The sequence below is a fragment of the Schistocerca gregaria genome, chromosome 2 (assembly GCF_023897955.1).
Source record: "Schistocerca gregaria isolate iqSchGreg1 chromosome 2, iqSchGreg1.2, whole genome shotgun sequence".
Classification (NCBI taxonomy): domain Eukaryota; kingdom Metazoa; phylum Arthropoda; class Insecta; order Orthoptera; family Acrididae; genus Schistocerca; species Schistocerca gregaria.
The window spans coordinates 291,128,061-291,155,704 of NC_064921.1; the positions used below are offsets into that span (position 1 = coordinate 291,128,061).

The following is a 27,644-nucleotide window of genomic DNA, read 5'->3' on the forward strand; positions in this document are numbered from 1 at the left end:
TCCAAACGCAACTCCTGATAAGTTCGCTGAGGCGGGAGTGCAGTTCGTTGTGTGTTCATACATGGGTCGCTACTCCAAACCTGTGAAGGAAATTAATTTGCAGCTATTCCAGAGAGCTTTAACGATAAATAATAACTTCAGTTTAGCATGCTTGCCTCCCAGCGAAGCCGCTGCTGGCCAGCGCTCCATCAGGGTCTACTTGAAGGTTTAGATGTGGAAGAACAATCAGTTGATACCATTGGAATGGGGGATAGAAGACCACAAAAAAACGGTCTGTGCCACATTCCAACCACCCAACCAATAGCACCCCAGAAATTTCTCAACAGAATGTTCTGCACTTGTAAGTTGGGATACCAAGCAGCTTGTTCCTACAGAAAAGCCTCTGTAAAGCGCTTGACTATATTCAACCACTGCACACGGCTTACGAGCCTTAGCACTCTAACAGAAGAGGACATCTTCCTTGATTCAACGCAAATCGACGATGAAACTGACATTATCAAGGAGGAAATCGATTTAGATACCACGCCAGATGAAGATGAAGAACTGGACGAAGACATTTCCACCCCAGGATCATATTCCCTCAAGCGCAGAAAAACACAAAAAAACCTTAAATTAATTTATATACAGAACATTAACTGCTTAAAGAATGTTTGTAAAAATATCTCTCATCAATTTTATATTTTAATTGAAATATATTTCCATTAATAAAACCTTTCATTTGATATGTTTTTTCTCACTTTTAAATATGTTTATTATCATCTTGGACTGGCAGGGAATTAATTAATGTTAATACTTATACATAATTACTTAGGCAGGTAGGTGTCTAACTAAGCTGCCTTAAAATCTGAATATTTGGAAGAACGTTGACGACTTGCCTTACAAGGGTAAATTGATTTCACAAAAAAGTACTGGCAGTAATTTAAAACTACAAATACTTTCACACTTTTACTGGTATTTTTACAACCGATTGAGTGAATTTTAAAATTTGTAAGCTCTATTTATGCAGAATGTGATGCTTTACATGTTTCATCCATGACGCTTTTCATTTAGATTAGCCGTTTTCGACTTACAGGCCTTGGAACACGAGCAAGACTCACATTTCGATCAAGTTGGTAAAAACTACCAATCTTTGATGATCGACTGTGGCTAACCGGCTAAAGCAGTTGTGACTTCTAAGTGGGTCATCCTACGCAAAATTTTAGGCTCTATTATTTCGGTGTCTTAGGAATTTTCTGTAGGCTGTATAGTTTATGAATTATAATCAAAAACAGAAAAAAGTTTAAAAAATTGCATTTTTTCGATCCTCAAAAGTTTGACAGAAGCCAGAAACTAGCAAAAAGTTATTTAATTCTTACTTTTGATGCCTTAAGTCGATTAAAATCATTTCCAGCTTGTGCATATTTATTGGCCAGCAAAAGTCTAATTTGTGTACACTACTATTAAACTGGAAGTCATTTCTGGCCCTGCACAGATAAAGGGCTAAAGTGTTTTTCTCCCTCATACCCCTCTTTTGTTTAACTTTCTTACCTGACAACATGTCTGTCCATCTCGAGTACAAGTTCAGGGAAATTACATGAGGCAATTTGATCTTCATAAACATAAAATAATCATTACATTGCATTAAAAACAGAATATGAGTCCCTTCTGGGGACTTCCTCTGTATTGTGAGGCATATGTACAGATATGTTACACTAATGGAAAACTTTAATTTACGCGAGTTTTCAGTAAGTAGTCTGAAAAGTGTGTACAGTGATCCACTCCATGTCCGTGTAGCTTTGGTCCATATGGTCCCACAGAATGCAAAGAAAAAAGACATAGCAGATGTTCGTCATCCACGAGTCGCCAGTGAGTGTCCTTCATGTGTGCAGTTATGTGTTGTGTATTATAAGTTATCTGGAGCAAATTATGTTTAAATCAGAGAAGACTATACGACAGAGATCAACGAGGCAGTGCAATCGTTAGAAAATGTAGTCATATTCCGGTGGATACAGTTTTCTCTGTCTGGCCATCCTGATTTACGTTTTCCTAAGTCGTTTTCGCCAAATACCAGGATGATTTCTTCATGAAGACTATTGATAATCATCTGTCCTATCCAATGAAAGCACACTTATGTATACTGTGTATATGTTTATTCTGAGCTGTGTGGTTTCATTGTATTATGCTGACTAATTCCATTAACTACTTTTACATGGAGGACTTGAATGCAGTATTTGAAAACTGATTTCACACTGTAGCTTGTGGTAGGTCATAACAACACTTAGATAGTGATTCTGGAAATGCAGTTTCCACTGTCCGATTTCCTCTTCAACTCTTTCCTGAGTGACATTTGTACACATGTAAATGTTCTACTTTTGTAGCTGACTGTTACTTTTCTGCTTTCAAGCTTGCTTGGGTTGTAAATTTCTAACTTACTTTTGAAGATATTGGTCAATATGGAGTGTGTGACATTTTGTAACATAAAGAAAAAGAAATATTGGACTCACCATGAAACTATCCACTCCCTATACTTAACTGAAGAGAAACGGCCATCATATTGACTGAGATAGAAACCAGAACAACTGATCTCCAGGGACCATTTGAGTAAAACAGCTAACAATGTAGAATTCGTATCTGACTGGGCTAGCAAAACCGGTTCAGGTATTGACAGCTAAACTTGTCAGCAATAATTACTTTCTGGCATTCAGTTTTGGTTGTCAAAGTTGTGGTGTATGCACAAATAGCAACTGTGACCCATGTATGTTTATGCAGGACTTCGAAATTATTGTATCAATTCCTTCCTTCGCAATGTGCAACAAACATTCTCTAAACTACACATATAATAAGTGCAGAATAAAATTTCAAATTATCTGAAGAGACTCTGTTATCACTAGAGCCCGAATTTTAATGACAAGTCATATATTTTCTGAACTATAGGGTGAATTTAAGAACAATTTACACACAAATCTAGGTATTTCATTGTCGAAAAGTGTATTTTGATTGTGCATATAAAGTCATATTTCAACAAGTTTTAGTAATGAGTCATATTGCAGCTACCTTTTAATATAATAGGTCATATTTACGTCAACTTTTGCCAAAACTGCATATACCGTTGTTCTCGTATCTTCTGGGACACATGAACTTGAAAATGAATATGTTGCTCATAAGACAATATTTAACGAGCTATTATGAAGGATAAACAGATAAATTAGTACTCAGCTTTATTTCTCAGGACTGAAGCAGAAAATCGATGTACCACAACAGTCGTTTCGTGAACATAAAACATTGTTGCGCAGAGTCGACAATACTCTCTCAGAGCCAACAAAGGCGGCTTCTGCCGTAATAATCATCGCAGTCGCACATGTGTTCCCAGTAACCAATTTGAATACAACCTTTGCCTTGTTCAACATGCCTAAAACAAAGTGCTCCGACAGCGTGAAGTTGCGAGGATATGTTCGAGAATTTGGAGAGAAGTTCTTTAGTACTGGTCGGAAAATATCATTTTGTAAATTGTGTGAAGTTAAAGTTAGTGCAGAAAAGCGCTTTAATATGTAACAACACTGTAGTATTGCTAAACACAGCAGCTGTGTGAAACGAAGTGCTGAAGGTAACAGCAGGCAGACGCCATTATTTGAATAGACAGGTCAATCGCAATCATTCTGCAAGGATTTGCATGAGATGAAGGTGTCCTGCAACATCCCACTGGAAAAGATGAAGAATCCATGCTTCAGACGGTTCTTGGAGAAGTACACAACACATCCAGTTCCAGATGAACCTACACTGAGAAAAACGATTTATCCATATGGTACAATGATGTGCTCAACAAAATACGAATTATTATTGCTGAGCAAAAGATCTGGCTGTCGATAGATGGAACTAGGGATATTATTAGGCGATATATTGCAAATGTTGCTGTTGGTTTTCTAAAAGTTGATGGCCCTGGAGATATGTTCCTACTAACGCATGAAGCTCTCGATAGAGTAAACAATTCGACGATTGCTATTTTGTTTGACAACTCTGTGAAGCTACAGTGGCCGGATGGCGTGAAAAGAGACAACGTTTTGCTGCTTGGAACAGATGGTGCTTCACATATGGCTAAAGCAGCCAAAGGGCTTCATATTCTCTACCCCAGTATGGTGTACGCTATTTTGCCTTGCACATGTGTTGCACGGAGTTGCCGAAGAGGTGCAATCAAATTACCCTGACGTGGACAAATTAATTTCCTGCGGAAAGAAAATCTATGTGAAGGCTCTGCTACGGGTGCAGAAATTCAAGAAACAAGCACCTTCAACGCCACTCCCACGTAAAGCTGTACTTACACAATGGGGTTCTTGGCTTAATGCTGATGAGTATTACAGCAGCAACTACACCCAAATAAAGACAATCTTCTGTGAGCTTGATAGCGATTAATCAAGTGCTACCAAAATTGTGAAAGATGTTTTTACAGATACATTTTCTCGAAACTTTGCATACATCAACGCCAATTTTTCAGTGATATCAAAAGCCATCAAATGACTGGAAGCTGTTGGCACCCAGCTATGTGAGGCCTTGAGTATTGTGCAACATGTGCAGAGTGAGTTGGCTGGAGTTCGTGGTCATTTGGCTGACAAAGTGAAAACCAAATTGCAAAGTGTTCTCCAACGTAATCCTGGATATTCTGCACTGTGCAAAATTATTGACAGTCTTTCAGGGAATGCCGCAACATTTGAAGATACTGAAACAAAGCTGAACTCCAGTGACCTGACTGCCTTCAAATACGTTCCAGTGACGTCTTATGAAGTGGAGAGGAGCTTTTCTAGGTACAAAGCTATCCTCAGCGACAGCTGTAGATCTTTGACAATGGAAAACCTGAAAATGCACCTTGTGATCCAGTGCAACTTTGCAGACACTGAAGATTGACATATGGTAGTAAATAATGGGAAACGCTTTACATACTATGTAGAAATAAAAATATTGTTTTACTCTTTCGATAGATGATCTTTTCTCTGTACTTTGTGTTTAGAAAATAAAACATTCAGACATTCAAAAAATAGGTATTAGGTGCAAATTACCCACAGACCCTACAGAAAGAAAGACCTATACTTACAATATTTTGAGTAGTGAATTTCGTATTAATTTGCGGTGAATAAAATATTAAATAAACAAACAAGAATGCTTTAAAAAACTTCTATTAAGTCATATTTTATTTTTAAGGTCATATTTATGTAACTTTTAGGTTACAAATGCTTGCTTATTTCACTATTTTTAGATAATTAAAATCCGGAGCCTAGTAATCTTATAGGGTGACAATTATTGAACTGTACGAAATGAAATCCTCATAACTTCTGAAAGGTTTGCGTTAGCACGTTCAAAGTGCATGGTTGGCGACAGCGCATGATAAGAATTAGTATGTGCACTGCCGATTGGCTTAACGATGAAGCACTCTTTCATTTGGATGGGTTCACCAATGAGCAAAATTAGCGCGTTTGTGGGAATGAGAATCTGCATTTCGCAATCGAGAAGTCTCTTCACACTCAATGGGTGACTATGCGGTATGCAATGTCCAGTCACAGAATAATCGGTGCAGTATTCCTTGGTGGTATGGTATCTAACAAACTATGCATGAAGGATTTGGAAGACAATTTCATTCCCATTATCCAAAATGACCCTGATTGCGACAAGATGTGCTTCATGCAAGATGGAGCTCGACCGCATCGAAGCAGGAGAGTGTCTTTGTCCTGGAGGAGCACTTTCGGGACTGCATTTTGACTCCGGGGTACCCAGAGGCCGCTACATGGACCTCGATTGGCCGCCATATTCTCTGGATCTGAACACATGAGAATCCTTTTTGTATGTCTGTATTAAAGACAAGATGTACAGAAATAACCCCAAAACCATTGCTGAAATGAAAACAGTTATTCAGTAGGTCATTGATAGCATCGATGTTCCAACACCTCAGCAGGTCATGGAGAATTTCGCTATTCCCCTGCGCCACATCGTCGCCAATGATGGCAGGCATATTGAACATGTCGTAACCTAAATCCAAATATCTGTGTTGATGCTTACATGCTGAATAAAGTGTGAATGTCGTAGTTTCTAACTAATTTACGTTTCTTTCGTATAGTTTAATAATTGTCACCCTGTGTGTACAAATTTATGATATAAATGAAAAATGACTCTTTCCACATCATTCTGAGGTATCAAGCTAAATGATCGATGAAATATGTAACTAACTTTATAAACAAAATTGTACTTCGTAATTCAACCAATATGGTCCAAGGGCGTTATCCTGCCTAGTAAGAAATCACATAATGGACTCCCCGAGGGTCAATTTTACATCCACTATTGTTCTTCATATATGTAAACGATCTTCTGTTTAATATAGTCCATGCAGTATTATTTCTTTTTCCAGTAGACTCTAGACTATGTCGGTCCAAGCATGCATACAGTACCAGACGAAATGGTAAACAATGGTCTTAAAAGTATCATTAACTGGTGTTCTGCAAGTAGCCTCATCCTCAATTTTACAAAGGGATAACATATTCAGTTCTGCACATCTATGGGTAATACACCAATGTTAAATGTAGCACATGGCAAGGAAATAGCAAACAACTTCAGAATCATTGAGTGTCCACATTGATGACAATTTACACTGTAAAAGACATATGTTGAAACTCCTAAAACAACTGAATTCAGTCATTTTTGCAGTTAGAATCTGGGAAATCTTGGGGAGAGACAAATCAGTAAGTTGACATGTTTCCCATATTTTCATTCAATAATGTCATTTGGAATGATGTTTTGGGATAACTCAGCTTTAAGGAAGAAAGTCTTCATAGCTAATAAATGTGTTGTAAGAATAATATGTGATGCTCAAGCAGGATCATCTCGTATACATTTGTTTAAGCAGTTGAGCATTGTGACTATTGCTTATTCCCTCATCACATTTGTTGTAAATAATCTACAGCTGTACAAAAGGAACAATGTTGTATATAATTACAATAACAGAAGTAATATTTATTTTCATTACTCTGCATTAAAGTTATCTTTAGCGCCAAATTTGAAAACAAACTGAAAAAGTGTAACCTCGAAAACTCCTTCCATTCTGTAGACGAATTTTTATTGCTGCAATGTTTAAAAGGTAGTGGGCAGGAATTACTAACTCACATCTGTATATATTTTTCTTATTTTTGAAAGATAAAGCTTATAAATGTTTAGTATGTGACCATATTTACAAATTAATTTGCTATGTGAATGTAAAACGACTCGTTCCACATTATTACGATTTACCATGCAAAATGATCCATGGAACATGAAACTAACTAACAAATTAACTTTTTCATAAATCACTTGGGAGTTAATGTCATCAGCCCCACTCCCCATACTCCACTACTTCAGCATGTAATGGATGTTCCTTGAGGGCATGGATCATGAGAATCAAACCATTTACTGAGTTTCACCACATCAGTGTTGCCCACTTCATCTGAGGAAATGTTGTATAAATGTGTTGATCTGATGAAGTAAGTGATATGCTACACAATTCCGTATTTTGATTGTGTAGTGTCTACTGTTGTTGGCATTTCAATAATCCATTTACCTAGAGTTCCATGTGTAATCCCCTACCCCTTTGACTAGCCCCCACATAAGGATATAGCCCTCATGAGGACTTGTTCAATGGTCATGTCTGACCATATGCCTGAGCAGTGTTTTCAGATTAGCTTCATGCTAAAAAAATCCTTTGGTTACAGATAGCTTGCATTTGGTAAACGTGAGACTTAGTTCCTGCATATCCTGCAAGTATAGTTGGCTAGCTTTGTCATAGTTAAGGTGGCTGCTTGCATGAAAATAAGGCATCATATTATTTATGCTTGATAGTTTCAACTGCCAATTCCCACTTCCCTTAGATTCAGTAAACTGTTTTCGTACTGAAGCCACACGAAAATTTTCCGTCCATAGGTTAGCAACCGAGCTTTTTACCTCCAAGTTTTGTAACAATGTTTTGAATTTTCTCATCATTTCTTTCACGTTGGGGTCATTTGTCTCAAATTCATCAATTCCAAGGTTGTCAAGAAGAGACAATAGTGCTTCATGTTCCTTTTGTGATTCCTCCATTGTTCACAGAATAACTTTACCAAGCTGAGCCAAAATATAAGCTCTTACACCTCTTGAATAGCAGCGCCCAGACATCATAGTGTTTGTCGACGCTAGCATGAAAGAAACATTGAACAGATCTTGTAAACCACTTGTAATGGATCTGTATCACAGGGACCTCAGTTCAACATTTAACTACGACACATACTCTGATTGACGAAATTTATGAGTCAGTCTATTGTTCAATTACGTTTTTTCGAAAATTGCAAATCTCATATTCAACAACAAAACCTTTGGGAATTATATATTGTATAAAACACATTTACCTAAAATTTCTTTCATGTTCATGTTTTCTGTAATATTTTGAAAATTCATTTTATCTTTGACTTTTAAAAACGTTAATCTCTATAATATGTAAAGCAGAATGTATGTGTGTATATCCGAATTTTCCTCCAAAACTCCTGCATCAACTTCAAGCAAATTTAACATAGTAACAGCAGGCCTCATGAAGATCAGCACTATGGCATTTATACCCTCCTAGCTCTATTTGGAGCAGAGATATGCGAAAAACCTGTTTTCTCCAGACCCTGACATACAGGCTAGGTGGTGGGCAATATACAGTTTTCCAGAACCCAACATGTAGGCCACCCTGCATGACAGACATGCCTTACCAACCCACTTTGCAGGGCAACCTATACGTAAGGAGCAAGGAACAGTTTTCCAGCCTCTGACTTGTAGGCTGCCATGAATAACAGGTGTGTTGTGTTGGAATAGTATCAGCCTGGGGAGAGAGGGAGGCAGGAGGGGATGGATAGAAAAAGGGGGAAGGTAAGTAGGGACAGGGATGGAAGTAGGAGGACAGAGAGTGGAGGAGGAGCAGACAGACAAAGAATGCAGAGGAGGAGAAGGTAGACACCACAGCGAGGTGGTGAAGGAGATAGACAGAGAGAGAAAGAGGAGGAGATGGTCAAAGATATGGAGAGAAGGAGATAGGGAGAGGACTGATGAGAGAATAGAACGAGAAGAGGGAGGAGGAGGTAGAGATAGGAAAGAGGAGGAGATGAAGAGATAGACAGAGTAAGGAGGAGGATATAGACAGGTATGTGACGATGAAGTAGAAAGAGTGACAGAGAAAGAGGTAGACAGATAGATGGGAAGGAGGTATGGCCAGTATTGTATCAAACAAATACTTTGGCGAAGCCACAGGGAAAAGGCTAGTTATCCTATAAATATTTCATTGTGAAAAATCCATCTTAACATTTCACTATCCCTAAAAAATGAAAACTGTTAAAATTTTCCATAAATGAGAGAAAAAACTGAAATTACTATTGTAAGAATGCATCTTTGAGGCTTTGCACCGTTGAGTTGTGCTACCTTTGTCTTGAAGAGTTATGGAGAGTTGACAGTCTTAATAAGAGGTGTTGTACTAATTTCCGTGTAAGATGGAGTGATGTCAATTTTTATAGCTCTGTAATGAAGAAAAGAAATGCAGTAACACCAATTACGAAATCAGTGATTATAAAAAGATATGTTTTGTTCGATACATTGAACTTGAAAATAAACCACAATCCTTTATTATGTCTCCAGTAAAACATTTTAAAAACCTGAGCCTCTTGAAGAATCACTCCCCTAAATATATTAGACGACGAGGTGAGACACGAAATTCTTTCAACTAGCAAATGATTATTATTATTGTCTTTTAGTTTATACAATAACCAACGATGACACTTCTGTTTTACAGTGCCATTTCCCATCACATACTGATATCCATTTATATGTCTGATAGTACAGATGAAGAAACGTTACTGTTAAAATTAAACTGTTTCAATAATTATAAATTAATTTGACTTTGGGGGTATGACCATTAAACACTGCCATCCATTATGAATACAATGACAATTATGAATGATGTCAATACATGGAAGATCCAAAGCCACACAATAACACAGCTCAACTCACTACCTGGTCAATGGAAAAGAACCATTGTTCTTGCATTTATGTAGAGGAAATGGTCCATTGATTTGACATTGCTCCTTATATGAAACGTCCCCTTTGAAAAATTATACAAGACTGTGCTTAAACTGACACACAATATTTTTTAGTGCAACGCAATCTGACTTTCAAAAATCCCTACAAAAGAATGGCCCTGACTAACATTAACCTATACGTTTCACAAATCACTTACCTCACAAAAATCTTCGTTACTCAAGCTACTGCAATACAGCGAGCACCACTACTGCCAGCTAAATAAAATATTCAAACTACTGAAGGCACTAACTACTGACAGGCATAGTTAGCAAATGCAAGATTTTAATACAGAACAGACAATGTATTTACTTTAATAGTCATAATATATAAATCAGTTTGTGACACCAATTCTTACAAATTTCAAAACTCCGCCATCTCTCTACCCACGTCCACCACTGCTGGCGGCTCACCTCCAACTGCGCAACGCTACGCGCTGTTAGCATCCAGCTGCCGCTGCCCAACACTACAATGGCAGACAACAATGCCAACCAGCCACAGACTGCACACAGCACAGCCAGTGATTTTTCATACAGAGCGCTACGTGGCGTTACCAATAAGAAAATGTAAACAGCCTACTTACATAGCCCCCATGCTCCCCACAAAAAAAATTTTCAAGTTGTTTTGGGCAGTGGCCAATACAGATTTGAAAATTTTTTTCATAATTACAATAACAAAGAAATGAAATGCACACACTTATCGATACAATGTTGGTCAAAAGCTAAAATTTTCTCACAGTCCATAAAGACAATCATGATCATTCATCAAAGTAAAATTGCAGTGTTTTTCTCAAAGTCTGAGTAGTAAAAGAAAATGCACACGGAAGTAGTGGATTTCCATGCAGTTTTGAAGAAGTAGCGTTGTCCTTCCGACGTAAAGACAGTGCTGACTCTTGACATGCAGACAGGTAATGGGCCACAACAGAGCAAACCCACAGCAGAGTCAGTCGAAGTTTTAAAGAATATTGTTAGGTAGGTCGTCACAGAGTAGACCCATTGTAGTCCTGGTAGAGATTACGGTATTGGTAGGCCACCAGAAGTGCAGACCCACTGCACTCCTTGTAGAAATAATGGTATTGGTGGGTCATCAAAGGTGTAGACCCACTGTAGTCCTTGTAGAGATGGCCAGCAGCCATCTGTTTGACTGTGCTGGCGCACAATCACCAGTCTTGCGGATAATATAGGAAGTCCATAACCACCACTTGTGCACACACAAAAATTGTTTTTGAAATGTCCTTACAACCAGCAATGCTGTTATCCAGTCCCTTACTGAATTATTAACACACGTGCGAACACTATCAGTCCCTACTTCTCACATATTGTCCATATACTATGACCAACAGAAACGTGTGCAGTGAAATGTAATTTACAAGTTACTTACTTTGATGAACTGGTGTCAATTACAATTTTATAACATAAGAATACAATAACAAAGGTACAAAATACATCTTTAAAGAACATAATAGTACAGATAACATTTGCAGTAATACAGGCTTTACAAAAGAATTGAAATAACAAATACATCAGTATTACAGGAATTATGATATAAGTAAATACTTAAAAGATCAGAATAACTTTAGAAACATCAATTTCACACATGAGCATTAGAACAAAACATAATAAATAATGTCTAAGCATATTTACAAAGAAAATAACATAGTATTTGAAAAATTCTAAAACATAAATCTTATTAGCTAAAAACACAAAGACAGGAAAAATACAAATACACAAGGGTACATAAACACATAGAAGAATAACACAGGAGGAAAGGACAGGGTTTGTTTTCAGTGTAACATTTGGTACTGCAGTCCAACCCAAAACTTCATTCCATAGATCTTTCGTCTTATTTCAACATTTGTTTCCACCAAAAAAATCATATAAAAGCATGCTTTTTGTATTTATATGTTCACATATTTCTTACCTCATCATTTATTTCCAAGAAAATCCTACCTATACCTGCTTTCTGTACATTTTTTGTATAACCTCTCAGTGCATTTCTTCCAATTCATCGCAACTCATTCTTTTATGTAGGCTACCCCCTCTTGAGCTAACTTAAACCTACTGAGCTCAGATGCTAAACTAAGGGGCGACGCAATGCAGCAGCACAAAACAAATTAACACAAACAGCAATGACCCAAAAAATGCAGATTTGCAAAGCAAGCCGCAGTAAATGTAATAACTTATATCTAAACATCAGAAACCCACAAGCACAAAAAATAGTATACTAAAGACAACAATGCAGATAAGGGAAATGTATATTCACATCTTAATGTCTATATAATTAAAGTGCTGCAAAACTAAAATTTATTGTAAAAAAATATTACCATGTACTTGAAAAGAAAATTCTGTATGCAATTTCTGTGAAGGGAAATGTCTTTTTGTGCTCCTTCGTTTTTTAAGTACATCATAAAGTTATTATTTACTGGATCTGTAGGCATAAAATATCTATATTAGTACATCCATTAAAGTTTATTGTAACCAATGCAGAAGTGCAGCTAGAAACTAGATATTAAACAAAACAGGCAAAGCAAGGCGTGAAACGTCATTCGCTAGCCATAAGTCATTTCATTTCAGTAAATATCATAAATTAATAGCTCCACAGTACAATCATATGTTTTCAAGTTTGAGCGTGTCGTATTTGCGATGCTTTCTACAAAGGAATGAATGTCAATAGCGAGGATAATGGCCTCTTTTTTTTTTTACCTGTGTCTCTGAAAGGCACACACTAATGGCTTTCTTTTTGTCAGGTGGTTGTCGCGCAGCTGGGTGCCCACGACGCATTACGTGCAGGTGATCACTTAACTGTCTTATCAAAATATTTACGACACCAGTTTCCGCTACAGTGGCAGTCTCATATAAAAAAAAATTCACAGTTCAAGAATTTGCGTTACACATCAGTAGAAACAAAATCCTATTGATATAACAGTGTCCAAAAATTTTCGTCGGCATTGTAATAGATTCACGCATTTACATACATTTCATAACTCTTAAAGTGCCATTCTTGGTTTCCAACAACCTTTTGCACAAACCAGAGTCCCTAACCTCTACTCATTATTTCTTACCTTATTCGTCAACACTTCTTCAATATTCCATCATAACAGATAAGCAGCATAATCAAATAACTCATATAGCATCAGCTTATTGATCATAAACATACCGCAACAGCGTAATACACATAGTCATCGTAATAATAACATCATAACACCTCAGTCAAATTCTCAAAATCGTCGTAGCTTCCTCCAATAATTTCAAAACTTAAAAAAATTCTCTGCTCATATCAAAGTGTCATCTGCCTCAAACGTACTTTAAAAATCATGATCCCATACCAAATACATCATTCAAACCTCTCATAGTATCACAATGGTTCTGAAAAAATATGAACAGTTTACAAAGTACAGACAAAATACAAGCTCGTAAGTGTGAAGTTATCCAATGGTGTAATTACGTAAACATCTGTCACTGATGTAGCAAAGTAAATGTTTGTCTCTCTCAGTTAAATGATCAGATAGCTGTGTAATTTATGTGTTAGAGAAATATAGTACCGATGTGTAAAGTTGTATAAACAAATACCATATTAGCTAGGGCTCCTTGTGCTTGCCAAACACATGGTACACAAAGTAAGCGTGTACCTCCCTGAGGAATAATGTAATTATATCCTCAGGTGTTACAGATTACAGCAATCGAATGAAATGTATCACGGAAAACCTTTGTATCATTGTACTTCAAATATCTTTAAAAATAAATGTTTTCAGTACAAAATTAATCACTCAACTGCATGTACTGTAGTGCTAAGCTGTGCGTCGTGTTGTGAGATAATCTCTGTGGGAGTGTAGTAGTTATCGCCCTCCGAAAGCTACGTTCTGCAGAAGTCAATGTACTCACCTCATGATAAACAAAAGTGAAATGCTTTGCGTATAGATATCATAGTTATTACGCTTATTGCCGTGATGAAGTAAGTACTGTACTGTACGTATTGTTGTGCTACAGAAAAGGCTGTCTCATTGTAGCTATACCACAAAGTTACTACTAAAACATGTTTTACTTTCCAGAAAAATTCAGAAAAACTGTGCAGATATAAAACAGATACACCGCAAAAGCACAATGTAAATTGTGTCACACATTAGTAGCGTCGTGATATAATCGTGTAGCTGTCAAAGAAACCAAACGCTAAGTCATCTTTAATCTCACAGAAAGTACTTCAAATAAAGAATGTCTTTTCAACTGAACCAAAATGTTGCATTAAAACCTCATTAACAGTACATGTTCTAAGTATGTAAGCCTTATAGTCGTTACGTAATCGTGCAACTAACAAGCCAGAATGTACAAATAACAACACTGTGTCGTCTGTTCACTATAACAATGCATTCGTAATTTCTGTTTAAAAATGTTCCCTAGGTTCTAGACTGTATAGTTAACTTCAAAACATTGTTGCATGTTAACAGTTTCTCAGTGTGACAAAACATACTACAAATGTGAAGTGAAATGTTTTATGGCAAAGACAAACTTAAAAAGCAGATTATCTCTTAATAAACGGTTTTACATGTAAAATGTGGTGTAAACCTTTACTCTTCCTAGTACGCAGACTGTCAACTGAAAAGCAATTATCATGTTGTATACGTCGGTAAGGAAAGCTAAAATGTTTCTCAAGGCTAGCGTCTTATGTTATTTTTCTCTGAGCCAGCCGGCGCACGTGGCTGCCTGCGGTGCGAGTCATTGTCTCTTTGTTGGCGTGCGCCGTTATTGGAATTAGGAGTCCTAACTTCTACAATTTCACCTTGACGAGAAGGCCCTGCCCGGTTTGAAGCTCGCCAGTTCTGATGGAATTCAGGTTTGTCGTTTTGTCGGTAGTTTACATAGTTCCTTGTTTGTCGGTCATGTGGTGGAGAATTTCTCCCTGAATTGTAACTGCGAACTGGACCGTTGCGTCTGAAGTTATTCTGTCTCCCTTGATAATAATTATTTTGGTTCCCATATTGTCTGTTTCTCTGATTGTCTCTGTGATAGTCATTACCGCGGAGAGATGATCTTTCCCTGTTCACTAATTGTTTCACTGTCTACACCATTGTTTGCAGCCCGCTCCATTTCCCTATGTACAATTACCAAATTACTACTTTAAACATTAGTTAATTCATTACTCGGTGGCGCTAACACAATGCTTTCGTCTTCACTGTCATTTCTCAGTTTACTTTGGAGCCTAGTATTACGTTTTTCACACGCCATCATTGTCACAATATTTCACACGATAACACATAAAAGCACAATTTGAAGAGAAAAAATAAGAGAACACATTAACGTAGCACTGAAAATAATATCTAGTTAATTGCAAGTGCAGCTGCGAAATACTTGGTGCAACTCTACATGCATGCCACAACTGTTGTACTGTACAACAATGAAAGACTACAACTACAAAGGAGATTCTCTCTACAATTACGCGCTAGCAATAAACTAAATCTACATTAATTACACAAACTACAAGAAAAGAAATCAGAAGATTCCAGTGAGGTGTCCTCGGCTAAGGGTCGACATATGAAACGTCCCCTTAGGAAAATTATTACACGACTGTGCATAAACTGACACACAATATTTTTTAGTGCAACGCAATCTGACTTTCAAAAATCCCTACGAAAGAATGGCCCTTACTAACATTAACCTATACGTTTCACAAATCACTTACCTCACAAAAATCTTCGTTACTCGAGCTACTGCAATACAGTGAGCACCACTACTGCCAGCTAAATAAAATATTCAAACTACTGAAGGCACTAACTACTGACAGGCATTGTTAGCAAATGAAAGATTTTAATACAGAACAGACAATGTATTTACCTTAATAGTCATAATATATAAATCAGTTCGTGACACCAATTCTTACAAATTTCAAAACTCCGCCATCTCTCTACCCACGTCCACCACTGCTGGCGGCTCACCTCCAACTGCGCAACGCTACGCGCTGTTAGCATCCAGCTGCCGCTGCCCAACACTACAATGGCAGACTACAATGCAAACCAGCCACAGACTGCACACGGCACAGCCAGTGATTTTTCATACAGAGCGCTACGTGGCGTTACCAATAAGAAAAAGTAAACAGCCTACTTACATTTATATTTTAATGGCTGTTTTGAGAGCTGTATAGATTGTATCAACATCCAAGGTGGATGTGCTTATAAATGGAAGGCACAATATGCAAGAGGCCTGGAAAGGCCGGCTAAATGTTGTTCTCTCCATAAACTCATTCCACCCAGATTAGTTAATCGCATCCTTCCATCCCTGTCGTAACACATCACATCTGCAGATCTATGCTGTAGTACTTTCACCACTCCACTAGCAAAACCTCCTTCACTAGGTTTATCGAAATATGCCAGGGGAATACTGCTGTATTCTAGTGACGATTGGTAGTAAAACAGTGAATAGCCCCCATGGCATGAAAAGTGTCATTCTTGTCAATTGTATCCATGTTTATGTCTGGGTTGCCAAAAATGAATTGTATAAATGGGTTTTTGATTATGATTTCAAGAGGCTGCTGAAGAGTTAAAACTTCAAATTTCCTCACATCACAATATGAACCTTTGAAACCCATGGCTGACGGCACATACACTCAGAGCCTCATTCATACTTCCTGTATAACAAAGTTCCAACCCCTAGTAGGATTAGAGATATGAATGATCTTGGTCAGATCACTGATATCAGTGAATGTGCAATGGCCCGGAGTTTTTTTCTGAGTACTGTCCTTCCTATCTCCATCTTCCTTTCTTTTAATAGCAGGAATGGTTGTAATGTCCAACGTAAATGTCAAACAATCTGGGATTTTTCCATTCACACTACTTAAAACATATCGCAAAAGGGATACTTACCTAGAGAATATATTTGTCACTCCATGTCCTCATGTATAATCTCTGCAGCTGCTTTCACCACCAGCATATGTTTATCATTGATGAGAGTTTACTTGACTGATACCAATTGTTTGTCTGGATGCTGTAGCCCTTGTTTTGGAAGCACATTTTTTACTGTTTTTGAATTGCTTGGTTCTAGGTGCCACAATTATCTTTCAATATTCTAGACAACTTTAAAAGTATATATCTCTTTCTGGAAACAACTCCTTCATTTACTTGGAGAACGTCTTCTACTGTAAACTGACACAAGTCATTTTCTTCCATCCACTTCATTATGAGGTCAATACACTCACTAATTTAAACTTCAGGCTGGCCACAAAAATTTAAAGTTGTTGAAGGAATGGAGGAAGAAATGCATTTGAGAGAAACTGTGGTTCCTTCCTTCTGCTGCTACTACATCTGTTCCAGTGCTGAGCCTCTGTAAAATACGCTCACCTCATTCATCTTCTCTGCCTGCAGCAACTGTTCTTATGCTTTCTTTTTTTTTTTTTTTTTTGTCTCCAAGTTCATTTTCTTCTGCACACTGTCTGTCTCTTCAGGGGTGCTTCTCTAAAAACAATAATAGTTTCTTGAAGCCGAACTTGTTCATTTCATCTGTTGTGACATTTTCTAGATTTTTTACTTCTCTTTTGGCCTTGAGATATTTGACTCCATTCTGTAGAAACGTTGTCAACACTTTTTCTGGATGATTACAGATGTCTGACGCTATAGCCAGGTATGATGGCCACCCTTCTTCTTCTGCTGGTATCAACAAAGGTATTCAGTGCCTTTTCCTTTATCATACCCTTATCTTAACGATTGTCAACTGCATCACCACATATGAAACAAGTAGTGTCCACCAGATCAAGACAACTTGGCTATGAATCACATACATGTCATTGTTCAATACACCAGATAGCCAGTAATTCAGCTCTCTTTCTCCATAACCGGTTCTCTGAAAGCAACAAAGGGAGACAAATTAATAGGTAACATTGGATACTCCTTTTATGTTTACCACAAACACAAGTAATTAATATAAAACACAGTAAATTACCTAATTTAAAAATTAAATTAATAATTAGAGCTAACTACCTAGATATTGTGTATTGAACCACGGACCTAGAAACGATGGAGGGTTTGTCCAGCTGTAGCCCTCAGTGGTCCACAATCCCACAACAGGACACAGCAGTCCACCCTGAGCCCTGGAAACGTCACATACCACAAGAGTGTAAGCTTAAATGTTTGCTTGGTAGAGTAATGATGGTGTATGCATACGTGGAGAACTTGTTAATGCAGCAATCGCCGGCGTAGTGTAACTGACGCAGAATAAGGGGAACCAGCCCGCATTCGCCGAGGCAGATGGAAAAGCACCTTAAAAACCATCCACAGGCTCGCAGGCACACCAGACCTCGACACAAATCCTCCAGGTGGTTTCGTGCTGGGGACCGGAGCGCCTTCCCACTCGGGAAGCAGCACGTTAGACCATGCAGCTAGCCGAGCATGCTAACTACCTAAGTAGATAGGTATCTAACTAAAATGCCCTTAAATTTGAATATTTGGACGAACGCATATGATTTGTCGTTCAAAAGTCTTAGCGGGAATTTAGTGCTATGGAATAATTTCACGTGTTTATTTGCATCTGTGCAAAGGAGTGAGTGAATTTTAAAATTTAGGAGCTCTTTTTACGCAGAATATGATGTAATTTTTGTATGAAGTTGGCATTGAGTTACAAGGCATTGGAACAGGAGCAAGACTTATTATCGGCCAAGTTGGTTAAAATTGCTGATTGTTTGAGATTGATTGTGGCTAAACGGCTGAACCGATTCGAAGTAGATTATTCGACATGAAATTTTATGCTCTTTCGTTTTTGGTGACTTAATAATTTTTTGTAGGTTGAATCGTTTCCGAGTTGCAAGCGACAAACTGTACAAAAACCAAAGACTTCGTAGTTTTTCGGCCCTTAAAAGTGTAACACAAGCTGAAGCCATTGCAAACCGATTTAACTCTTATTCGAGATGCCTAGTATCGATTAAAATTATTTCCAGCATTTCCATACTTATTGGCCAGAGCGACCTTCTTTGAGCTAATTTCCCTGGGCTGTCGTACTGACAAACAAAAACTACAGTTGGTACCGATAGAAAATGGAATCTCTGATATTGTTGTGAAAGAAGACAATTAAGTGATGTTACCTTTACGTTTCTTCATATACGTATTCATTGAGAGACCCCCCAAGAGCTCATATTTGCTATATCTTCCACTTCGTAGTCTTACATAATAAAAGAACAGTTGCACTGTTCTGCATGTGTATACATAGCTAACTTTTTAGGCTAACAGTTATTACGTGTCTACAATCGCACCTTCGAGAGGTGCATTCGTTCATAAATATTTGTATCTTTCGCATAGTCTCTTTGCTCATTCTTCTTTTTATGTCCAATAGAAGTAACCCGCGAAGTACGAAACATTCGACAAATAACATTTGGACCGTTTGATCGTCATTGCTACAAATATTCTCAAATGCCTGTAAAATCACTTTCAATGAAGCCCGAAGAAGAAAATGGAAGCAGAGTAGTGGTTTTTGCATCAGTGCCGAAACCTAGCGACCTTTGTTGCATAGTTGCGAAGGTCAACGTTTCGGAAAAGCGCGATAGTTCCGCGAAATCAGACTATCAGTGGCAGATCCTGAAGTGCAGGTGAGCATGTACAAACATTGGTAAGTGGTACGGTTGTCGGTAGCTTTGTTAAAACTGTATAAACAGATTTCTCGATAATCCTACAGTCGGAAAATTGGATATCGAAAGACAGCAACGTAGAACGAATATCACCAGATGTGTTCACAGGACGGCTACGAAGTACACTTTAAATCATAACACATTATTGAACAATTTGTGTAGAGATATCCTTAAGCGCAGATTGTGTCTTGTAGCTGATGCCTGTAGACATTTCCGACAGAAGACGGATGTCAGTAAACACGAAATTAGTTTATTAGTTCAATCGATAGGCTAGATCGCGTGTGTCATTAAAATTTTATTTAGCATCGAATTACTCACTTAATTAAAAGGCTTTAAGCATTCTACTACTTTGCCACTGTCGTTTGTCAGTTGCGGTGTAGGTGACAGACATGCGAGGCTAACAACTGCTCAACAGTAGCAGCCCATAATGGAGTGTTGGTTGAAAGGAAGCCGTCGATGTACCGCTATCCGCTGAATGAATATGATGGGTCATGTCTTACGGCTTAGACAAATTAGCAACGTGCTTAAACTGTTACGTCTTGCGTGGGCGGTGGGGGGGGGGGGGGGGGGGGGGGTTGCTTCAGGAGCAAGTTAGGACCCGCCTACATATTAATAAATTGAAATCGTGGTGAAATTCTGCACCCTGTATTAACAGTCGATAAAGTCCTATTTACCAGGATCTGCGTCAACTCAGGATAGGCCTACACAAGAATAAGAAATGAAGGCCACAGTGGTAACTTAATTCAGGACCCTGTATTCACAATCAATATAGTGCTATTTATTGATAGTCCATGTAGAGGCGTCAAGAGACAATCTAAATACCAGGGGAAAGTTGCTGTGAAACAAGCCTTAAAGATATTAAGTAGTCGCAGTTTATCCATTACGACTTGTTATATTATTACATTTGAAGTCTAAGAACATGTTTGCAGTGAACATTGTTAGTAATTACTATTGACTCAAACTGATCAAATAATTATTAGTAGGAGTAACTAATAAAATACAGTTTTAATTTTCTGTTCATTCTACAAGGATTAAATTACCAGTTTCATTGTCTAATATGTCTGTTGACAGCTTAATAAAGACCTTTATAAGGGAATATCTTACAGAGATTTCCATGGAAACTGCTCATGTTTTGTTTGAGTAATTTCTATGTTAATCCTTTGTTTCTTTCCAGCTTTACAGTGATGTCATTAAGCTGAAATTTGACTGTGTCAATGTTTTATGTGTTTTTATTTTGTTGACACTAAGGGTCACTCTTCCGTTGTTATTAGTAGGATCAATCTGAAATTAACCTAATAGGGGATTAAGGGAAATCCATTGTCCCCACTCCTCTTTCCCTGCCCACCCGACCCTCCCCCATTCTTGGGTAAGACTCTGAACTAAGTACACTTCCTAATGAAAGCTGATTAATCTTGCTCCACTTCTGTCATATTTCTCGAAAATATAGCTGGGAATATTTTCCTTTGGTACAAGGGGTCCATGGATCATAACATAGAAAGTGGCTGTGTTTTAGCTTTTTGTGCCCCCACACTTACAAGGAGCCCTGTGAAACCTGACATTTCTGTTGTACTTGTAAGGATCCACTTACATTTGTTAGTAGAGTGAGTTACGTTCAGTAAATTATAAACTGTTTCAGCTGTTTTGTTTGTGTCCGCTATTTTAGGTGTGATGAACAACATGAAGGAGTCCACAACTGAAGACAGGCTCCTGGTAGTAATTATGAGACTGCTAGATTAACAAAAAATACATAACCTGTTTCTGATACCTACTTGGTTTTTTATACATTGATTGTCATATCATTCCATTTTTCTTGTATTTGTAGGTCCCTCCAAGATCTGAATCTCATCAGTTTCTTTTTTCTATAACATTTTCAACCTCTTCCACATTGTCTTCTGTTTCTGAACACTATGTCCTGGTTCTAATTCTACTTCTGTTATTTGCATTACTTCTTCTATATCTCATTAACTGTGTAAATCATATTTATTCTGTAACTTTAGCATTTTCAACATGTACATTTCGCAACAAAATATGCTATAGTGTCAGAACTGAAGAAAACAAATAACAGAGAAAAGTATTTGACTGAAACTTATTACACCAACATTGCAATAAAATTTAAAACATTCATTTCACACTTGCGCCAGTATAACTTTCTACAATGGTCGTTTATACATGTGTGTATTCTTGTCGCACAGAATCCCATGCAAGGTTCCAAAGGACTCAAATAAACATTTCCTTATTATTTTTTGTATAGATAAATTTACTTTAAAAGTACAACAATGGTAGTTTTTTAATGGGGATATTTTAACAACATCACTTAGTCTGAAAAATATAAACTAATTCAAGCAGCTATAAAGAATGAACTAGTCATGTTGTGGTCCCACAGTACCCCACTTGGTATGCAGAAGTTAGGAAAGACATCACATTGTTTGACTGTTCTGTCTGTTCTTGGTAGAGTTTTTATACATTATGAAAAATATCACACACAACACTTGTATAATATTCTACAATATTTATTATTTATTTCACAAACCGGTTGTTGGCTATTACACCATTAACAGCCAAAAACCAGTTTGTGAAATAAACAATAAATATTGTAGAATATTACACCAGTGTTGTGTGGTTTTCATAAAGAATAATGTAATTTTTGTGACTTCTTTGTCTGTCCTTCTGTCTTCAAATTTCTGAACTGATTTTACTTTATCATCTGAACTGTCTTTTTCACAAGAGATGTTTTTTTCTGAATATGCTCTTGTACTGATTCTATTTATGCTATGAAAATTATCATTGCTCATTTGGCCGTTTTCTAGATGTTCCATTTTTTTTTCTGGAGATTGTCTGATACCTGTACTGAACAGTGCTTTCCTTGATCTTTTTACAAATTGTTGGTACTACTTGTAATATTTTTAAAAAAATAAAAAATATGTTTAGTGGTGCTAGGAAATATATTGAAACTAGTTCCTTTGTTATGTTTGTTGTAAATGCAGTGACACTTGTGGATTCCACACTCACTATCTGGATGCACAGTTGTATGGCGCACTAGAGAAGTCAGAAGATGCTAGCACCAGCACGAGCGAGGTGGCGCAGTGGTTAGCACACTGGACTCGCATTCGGGAGGACGACGGTTCAATCCCGTCCCCGGCCATCCTAATTTAGGTTTTCCGTGATTTCCCTAAATCGTTTCAGGCAAATGCCGGGATGGTTCCTTTGAAAGGGCACGGCCGATTTCCTTCCCAATCCTTCCCTAACCCGAGCTTGCGCTCCGTCTCTAATGACCTCATTGTCGACGGAACGTTAAACACTAACCACCACCACCTAGCACCAGCAGAGAGTGCCCTCTTGTATGTGCGTGCAGCCTCTCCGCCGTGCACTCTACCGGCCAGCTCACGACTTATAGAATTGTTCCTGTGCCTGGCCAGCCTCACTGTCACTCGTATGTTGACATTTGATCTGCTTTTCGCATCTTCTTGTGAAATGGAGTCTCTGCTTAAAACATTGGTGCAATGAGAGATGGAACTTCTTATGGTCATGCAACAGGCCAAGCAAGTGTTTCTCTCTCCTCGTTTGTCTTCGGCTGTGTATCTTGCTATGTTCGTGCCATTTGACAAGGTGGCAGGAGTTTGGGAATCATTCAAACACCACCATTTTCTTGTCTTCCACATTACAGATGTGGAGGTATGTTGTGCACTGTTTTTGTCATTGGTTTCTCATGCCTTGTATCAGGTGCTGCACTAGTTGGCCCTGTTACAGGAACATTCCTCATTGTTGTTTGACAATTTATGCTAGTTATTGTGTTCCTGTTATCACTACCATGTGCACGTCATGGCTGCTAGTGTTGAAGTCTACCATTGCAAGAAGCAGCCCCATCAGTCTTATTGTGCCTGGGCTGCAACCCTCCACGACCTCAGTCACAAGTCCCATTTTGTTGCGGCCAAGTGAAAAGAGTTGTATGCAGACATCATGGTTCGCGATGTTATCAATCACTGTGCCTCAAATAAGGAAGCCTTCCAATGAGAAAACCCCTCCCTCAAAGAGGATTTCCCCATTGCCCACACATATGAGGTTTCACAAGCTGTTGTTCAGCAGCTGGAAGCATGGTGCAATGAGGTACTGGGTGACCCGGCTGCATCCGGGGAGGATGACGTCATGACGGTGTTAACCGGCTGATCTGGTGGCTTCTGCACAACTCATAAAGAGCGTTACAGCCACTGCTTCCTGTTACCATTGTGTACATCTTGTTACTCTCAACTTCATAGATCAGAGTGTCCCCAGAGCTGGACCACATGTCATAAGCGTCGAAAGAAAAACCACATTGCAGTAGTGTGCACCTCAAATGCATAGAACGCAGCATCAGAGAACATGGATACATATATCCAGCAAGTGTCATATAGAGGACCAGTTCCTGGTCAGGATTCCAACAAGCTGTTTATGAGCATTATGGTTCTCTCACAACTGCTGCACCAGCAGGTAGACACCGGATGGCAGTTTCCCTGCTTAATGCCCAAACGTATTCAGAACTTGGCTCTCTACCAATGTTGCCAGTAAACAGGCACTTACAGGGATATGGTATGCAGCAAATTCCCTTGGTTGGCACTTTATGGCTATTGTTACTTATTTGTTAGTGATTCAGCCTGTTACCTATATTGTCATCCACAATGCTAGTTCAGCAAACCTTTCTGGGTTTGATGCCTTTCAACTCGTTAGCTTTTCACTCACGGACTCCATAAAGTTGGTATCTGACCAAGTCCTCTGTCAGTTATTGGAATGTGCTTAAAATTTCAGGATATCTAGGATATCTTTGTAGAATGCATAGGGTGTGCTGCAGACTTTCTCCTCACATAATCTTGAAGCAGTCGGCTCATCCTAGATTTTTTTCTTGCTTGGCACATTCCTATAGCTGTGCTCTCCCAAGCCAAAGCGGAGCTGGACTGACTAAATCTCTCATGGCTTTAGTTCCCATTTTCTCTAATGAATGGGTCACACCCCTTTTCGTGGTGAGGAAAACCTCTGGTAAACTGTGATTTTGCAGCAATTTTAAGGCCACCTTGAATTCATAGTCTGTAGTCTACACACATCCAAAGTCAGGCCCAGACGAGTTGTTCATGTCCTTAGCAGGGTGTCAGTTCTTCTCCAAACTTGATCTTTCCAAAGCATATTGCCAGTTACCCTTAGATGAGGAGTACAAGCATATCATGGTACTTAATAAGCCTTCTGGCCTGTATCAATACCAACAGTTTTCTGGTGTGGCGAGTGCCCCACAATTTTTCATCACTATTTGGAACAGGTCACATTTGCTTTTCAACTACCTGAATGACATTGTCATTACTGAACATACTACAAGCAGCACTTGCACAATCTCTGGGCCCTTTTCCAAAAACTCCAGGCCTTGGGTCTGCATTTTAGTCTGCAGAAGACCAATTTTTTGCAACCCTCTCTTGAGTAACAGATGCACACCACATCATGGCAGGGCATCCAACCCCTGGCAAGTCTTCCCAGGACGATTATGGACCTGCTACAGGCTTGCAGACATGTTTACTGGCCTGGCATTGACAGAGAGCTGGAGCATTTGGCTGCTGCAGGTCGCTAGTGTGCTAATCAAGGCTTCATCCTCTCCACGGCCTCCAGCAACCCAGCCCTGGGAACACATCCATATGGATTTTGTAGGTCCATTTCTGGATGTGTTTTAGCTGTTTGTCATTGACATGTTTTCTCGTTTTCCATATGTAGTCCAGTGCTCCTCAGCCACTACCAAAGTCGCTATTGAGGCTCTCTTGGAAATTTTTTCTTTGAAATTTCTCCTGGTTACCCTAGTTTCTGACAACAGACATCAGTTCCTGTCTCAGGCATTTCATGGTTTCGGTGTGTGATTAGGCGTTCGCCGTGTTTGTTCCGCTCTCTTTCTCCGCCAATCTAAGGGGGAGCCTGAGTATAGAGTTCACGCGTTTAACACTCAGATGAAAAAATATCTGCAAGACTTCCATGCAGAGGAGGCATTACAGTTTTCTTCTCACAGCCTACTGGGTGACTCCTATTGGTTCTTGTAGCCCTGACAAGCTCCTTCACAGGCACAAGCCGCGGACACTTTTCCACTTACTCCATCTGGGACCTCACCCACCATCGTGTCCCACTGTACGAAATTACCTGCCAGCGATGGCAGTCTAGTTGCATGGTTTTGGTCAGTGACCCACTGGTTACTGGCAGTCATCGTGCATCAGAACAGCCACCATTCTACCCCCTCTGGACTGGAGATTGTAGATCCAGTATCATTGAAATCAGCTGCGATTCCTCTTCCCCCCCCCCCCCCCCCCCCCAATGTGCTGGCCACACAACAACCTTCACCAGTGCCCCAATCGCTAGGTGCCACCTATCTGCTGGTGTTCCAACCTCATCTTCATCCTGCCTGTGCCTGATGAGCCGGTGATTTCACAGCCTCAAGAAACAGCTCCAGTGCCCCTTCAGCCAGTGGACATGCCGCTTGCTGGTTTTATGCCTCCTGCATGGGCTTGGCATATGCCAATGTTGCCTCCACTTTCCACACCACTACCAGCTGTCACCAGGGTCCCAACTTGGACTGTCCATCGCCAATACTGTCGTCTCATCCTCAGGCAGCGGTGCATCAGGACACTCCACGCACAGGCCACTTTTGCACATTTTCTAAGGTCTTCAGCAACTAGGAGTTTCTCTCACCTCCAGGGAGTCCATGGACATGGGTGATGCTATCTCCACATCGCAGCCATCGCACCATACCCGGGGAAACAGCAATGCTCCACCCCAAACAGTAGAGGGGCTTAGTGATCCGTGTAGATTCCACACCCGTGATCCGAGTGCGCAGTTGTATGGTGCACCGCAAAAGGCAGAAGGCACTAGCACTGGTAGAGGGCATCACTCTTGGATGCGCGTGCAGCCTCCCCATAGTGCACTCTGCCAGCCCGCCAATGGCTTATAGAGTTGGACCCAGCCAACGTCACTGTCTGTCATATGTTGACATCTGGCCTATGTTTATCAGACCAGTAGTGCAGCCACTCCGTGGCAAGTGTCTTCTTGTACATGTATTCTAGATGTAAAAATGTTACATGTGTGTTAGTATTTGTATGTTCTTGTGATCAGAACAGTGAACTTCACTCTTAGTATTTGTATGTTCTTGTGATCAGAACAGTAAACTTCACTCCTGCTAATATTTTTCAAACTTTTACTAGAGTCATTTGGTGTTTTCTATTTAACATCCTCATTGTTTTCTGTAATTAGTCCTGAGCTTCATAGCCATCCAAGTTATGTACTCAACAAGATGGTACAAATTAAAGACACTAGGCTTACAGTCAGGGATAGTCATCCTGTTTACATGGGGCTCCCAAAACCAGACTTATAGACCAATTTCCCAATACTGCTTCTGGACGGTCACTTCAAAATCGATTCTGGAAATTCACTTCTGATTGCTGGTTTTCCAGTCGCACAATCAATTTTTGCTCTCACGTAGATGTTAATGGTTTTGAAACGTGCCTGGGCTGTCAGGTCTCATCTTGTTTTTAAAGATTTTTGGCTAATATGGATGGATTGGCTTTTTGTATAGTGAAGGATAAGCAGAAATACTAGACTGAAGCTGTCTACATTTCGTCTTATTGAAAGGATTGTGCTGACTAAATCATGAACTGTAATAGCTGTTTTCCAGGTGACATACGTAACCGGGCTAGCAGACCTTAACACAACAGGTAGAACAGTTTCCGCGATGCAGTTTTCATCTTTCAGAAGATGTATCACACGTAAACATAGTGAATGACATTCAAATTTGAATCTGGCCATGCAGTGTGGTTCCCTTTATTCTGCCTAGTACAAAGGATCCTCAATTTATTATACATCTGTCAACAGAAAAAAATATTTTTTGCATTTGGGAGCTTCATATAGGATTGTTCCTTTTCACAGACATCTGTCAGATCATGTGTGAAGGTGTATGTCTGTGTACTTCCTGCTTTTAAAATTACTGCACA

The 27,644-nt window shown here is 39.0% G+C and overlaps 1 protein-coding gene across 1 annotated transcript in view; it reads left to right on the forward strand.

Moving 5' to 3' along the window:
* The first annotated feature begins 19,046 nt into the window (after nt 1-19,046).
* LOC126336892 (uncharacterized protein C18orf63-like) overlaps nt 19,047-27,644 on the forward strand; it is a 186,826-nt gene continuing 178,228 nt past the window's right edge. Inside the window, exon 1 of the mRNA XM_050001005.1 lies at nt 19,047-19,626. Coding sequence (XP_049856962.1) covers nt 19,451-19,626 — 176 coding nt within the window. The 5' untranslated portion in view covers nt 19,047-19,450. The remainder of the gene's footprint in view (nt 19,627-27,644) is intronic.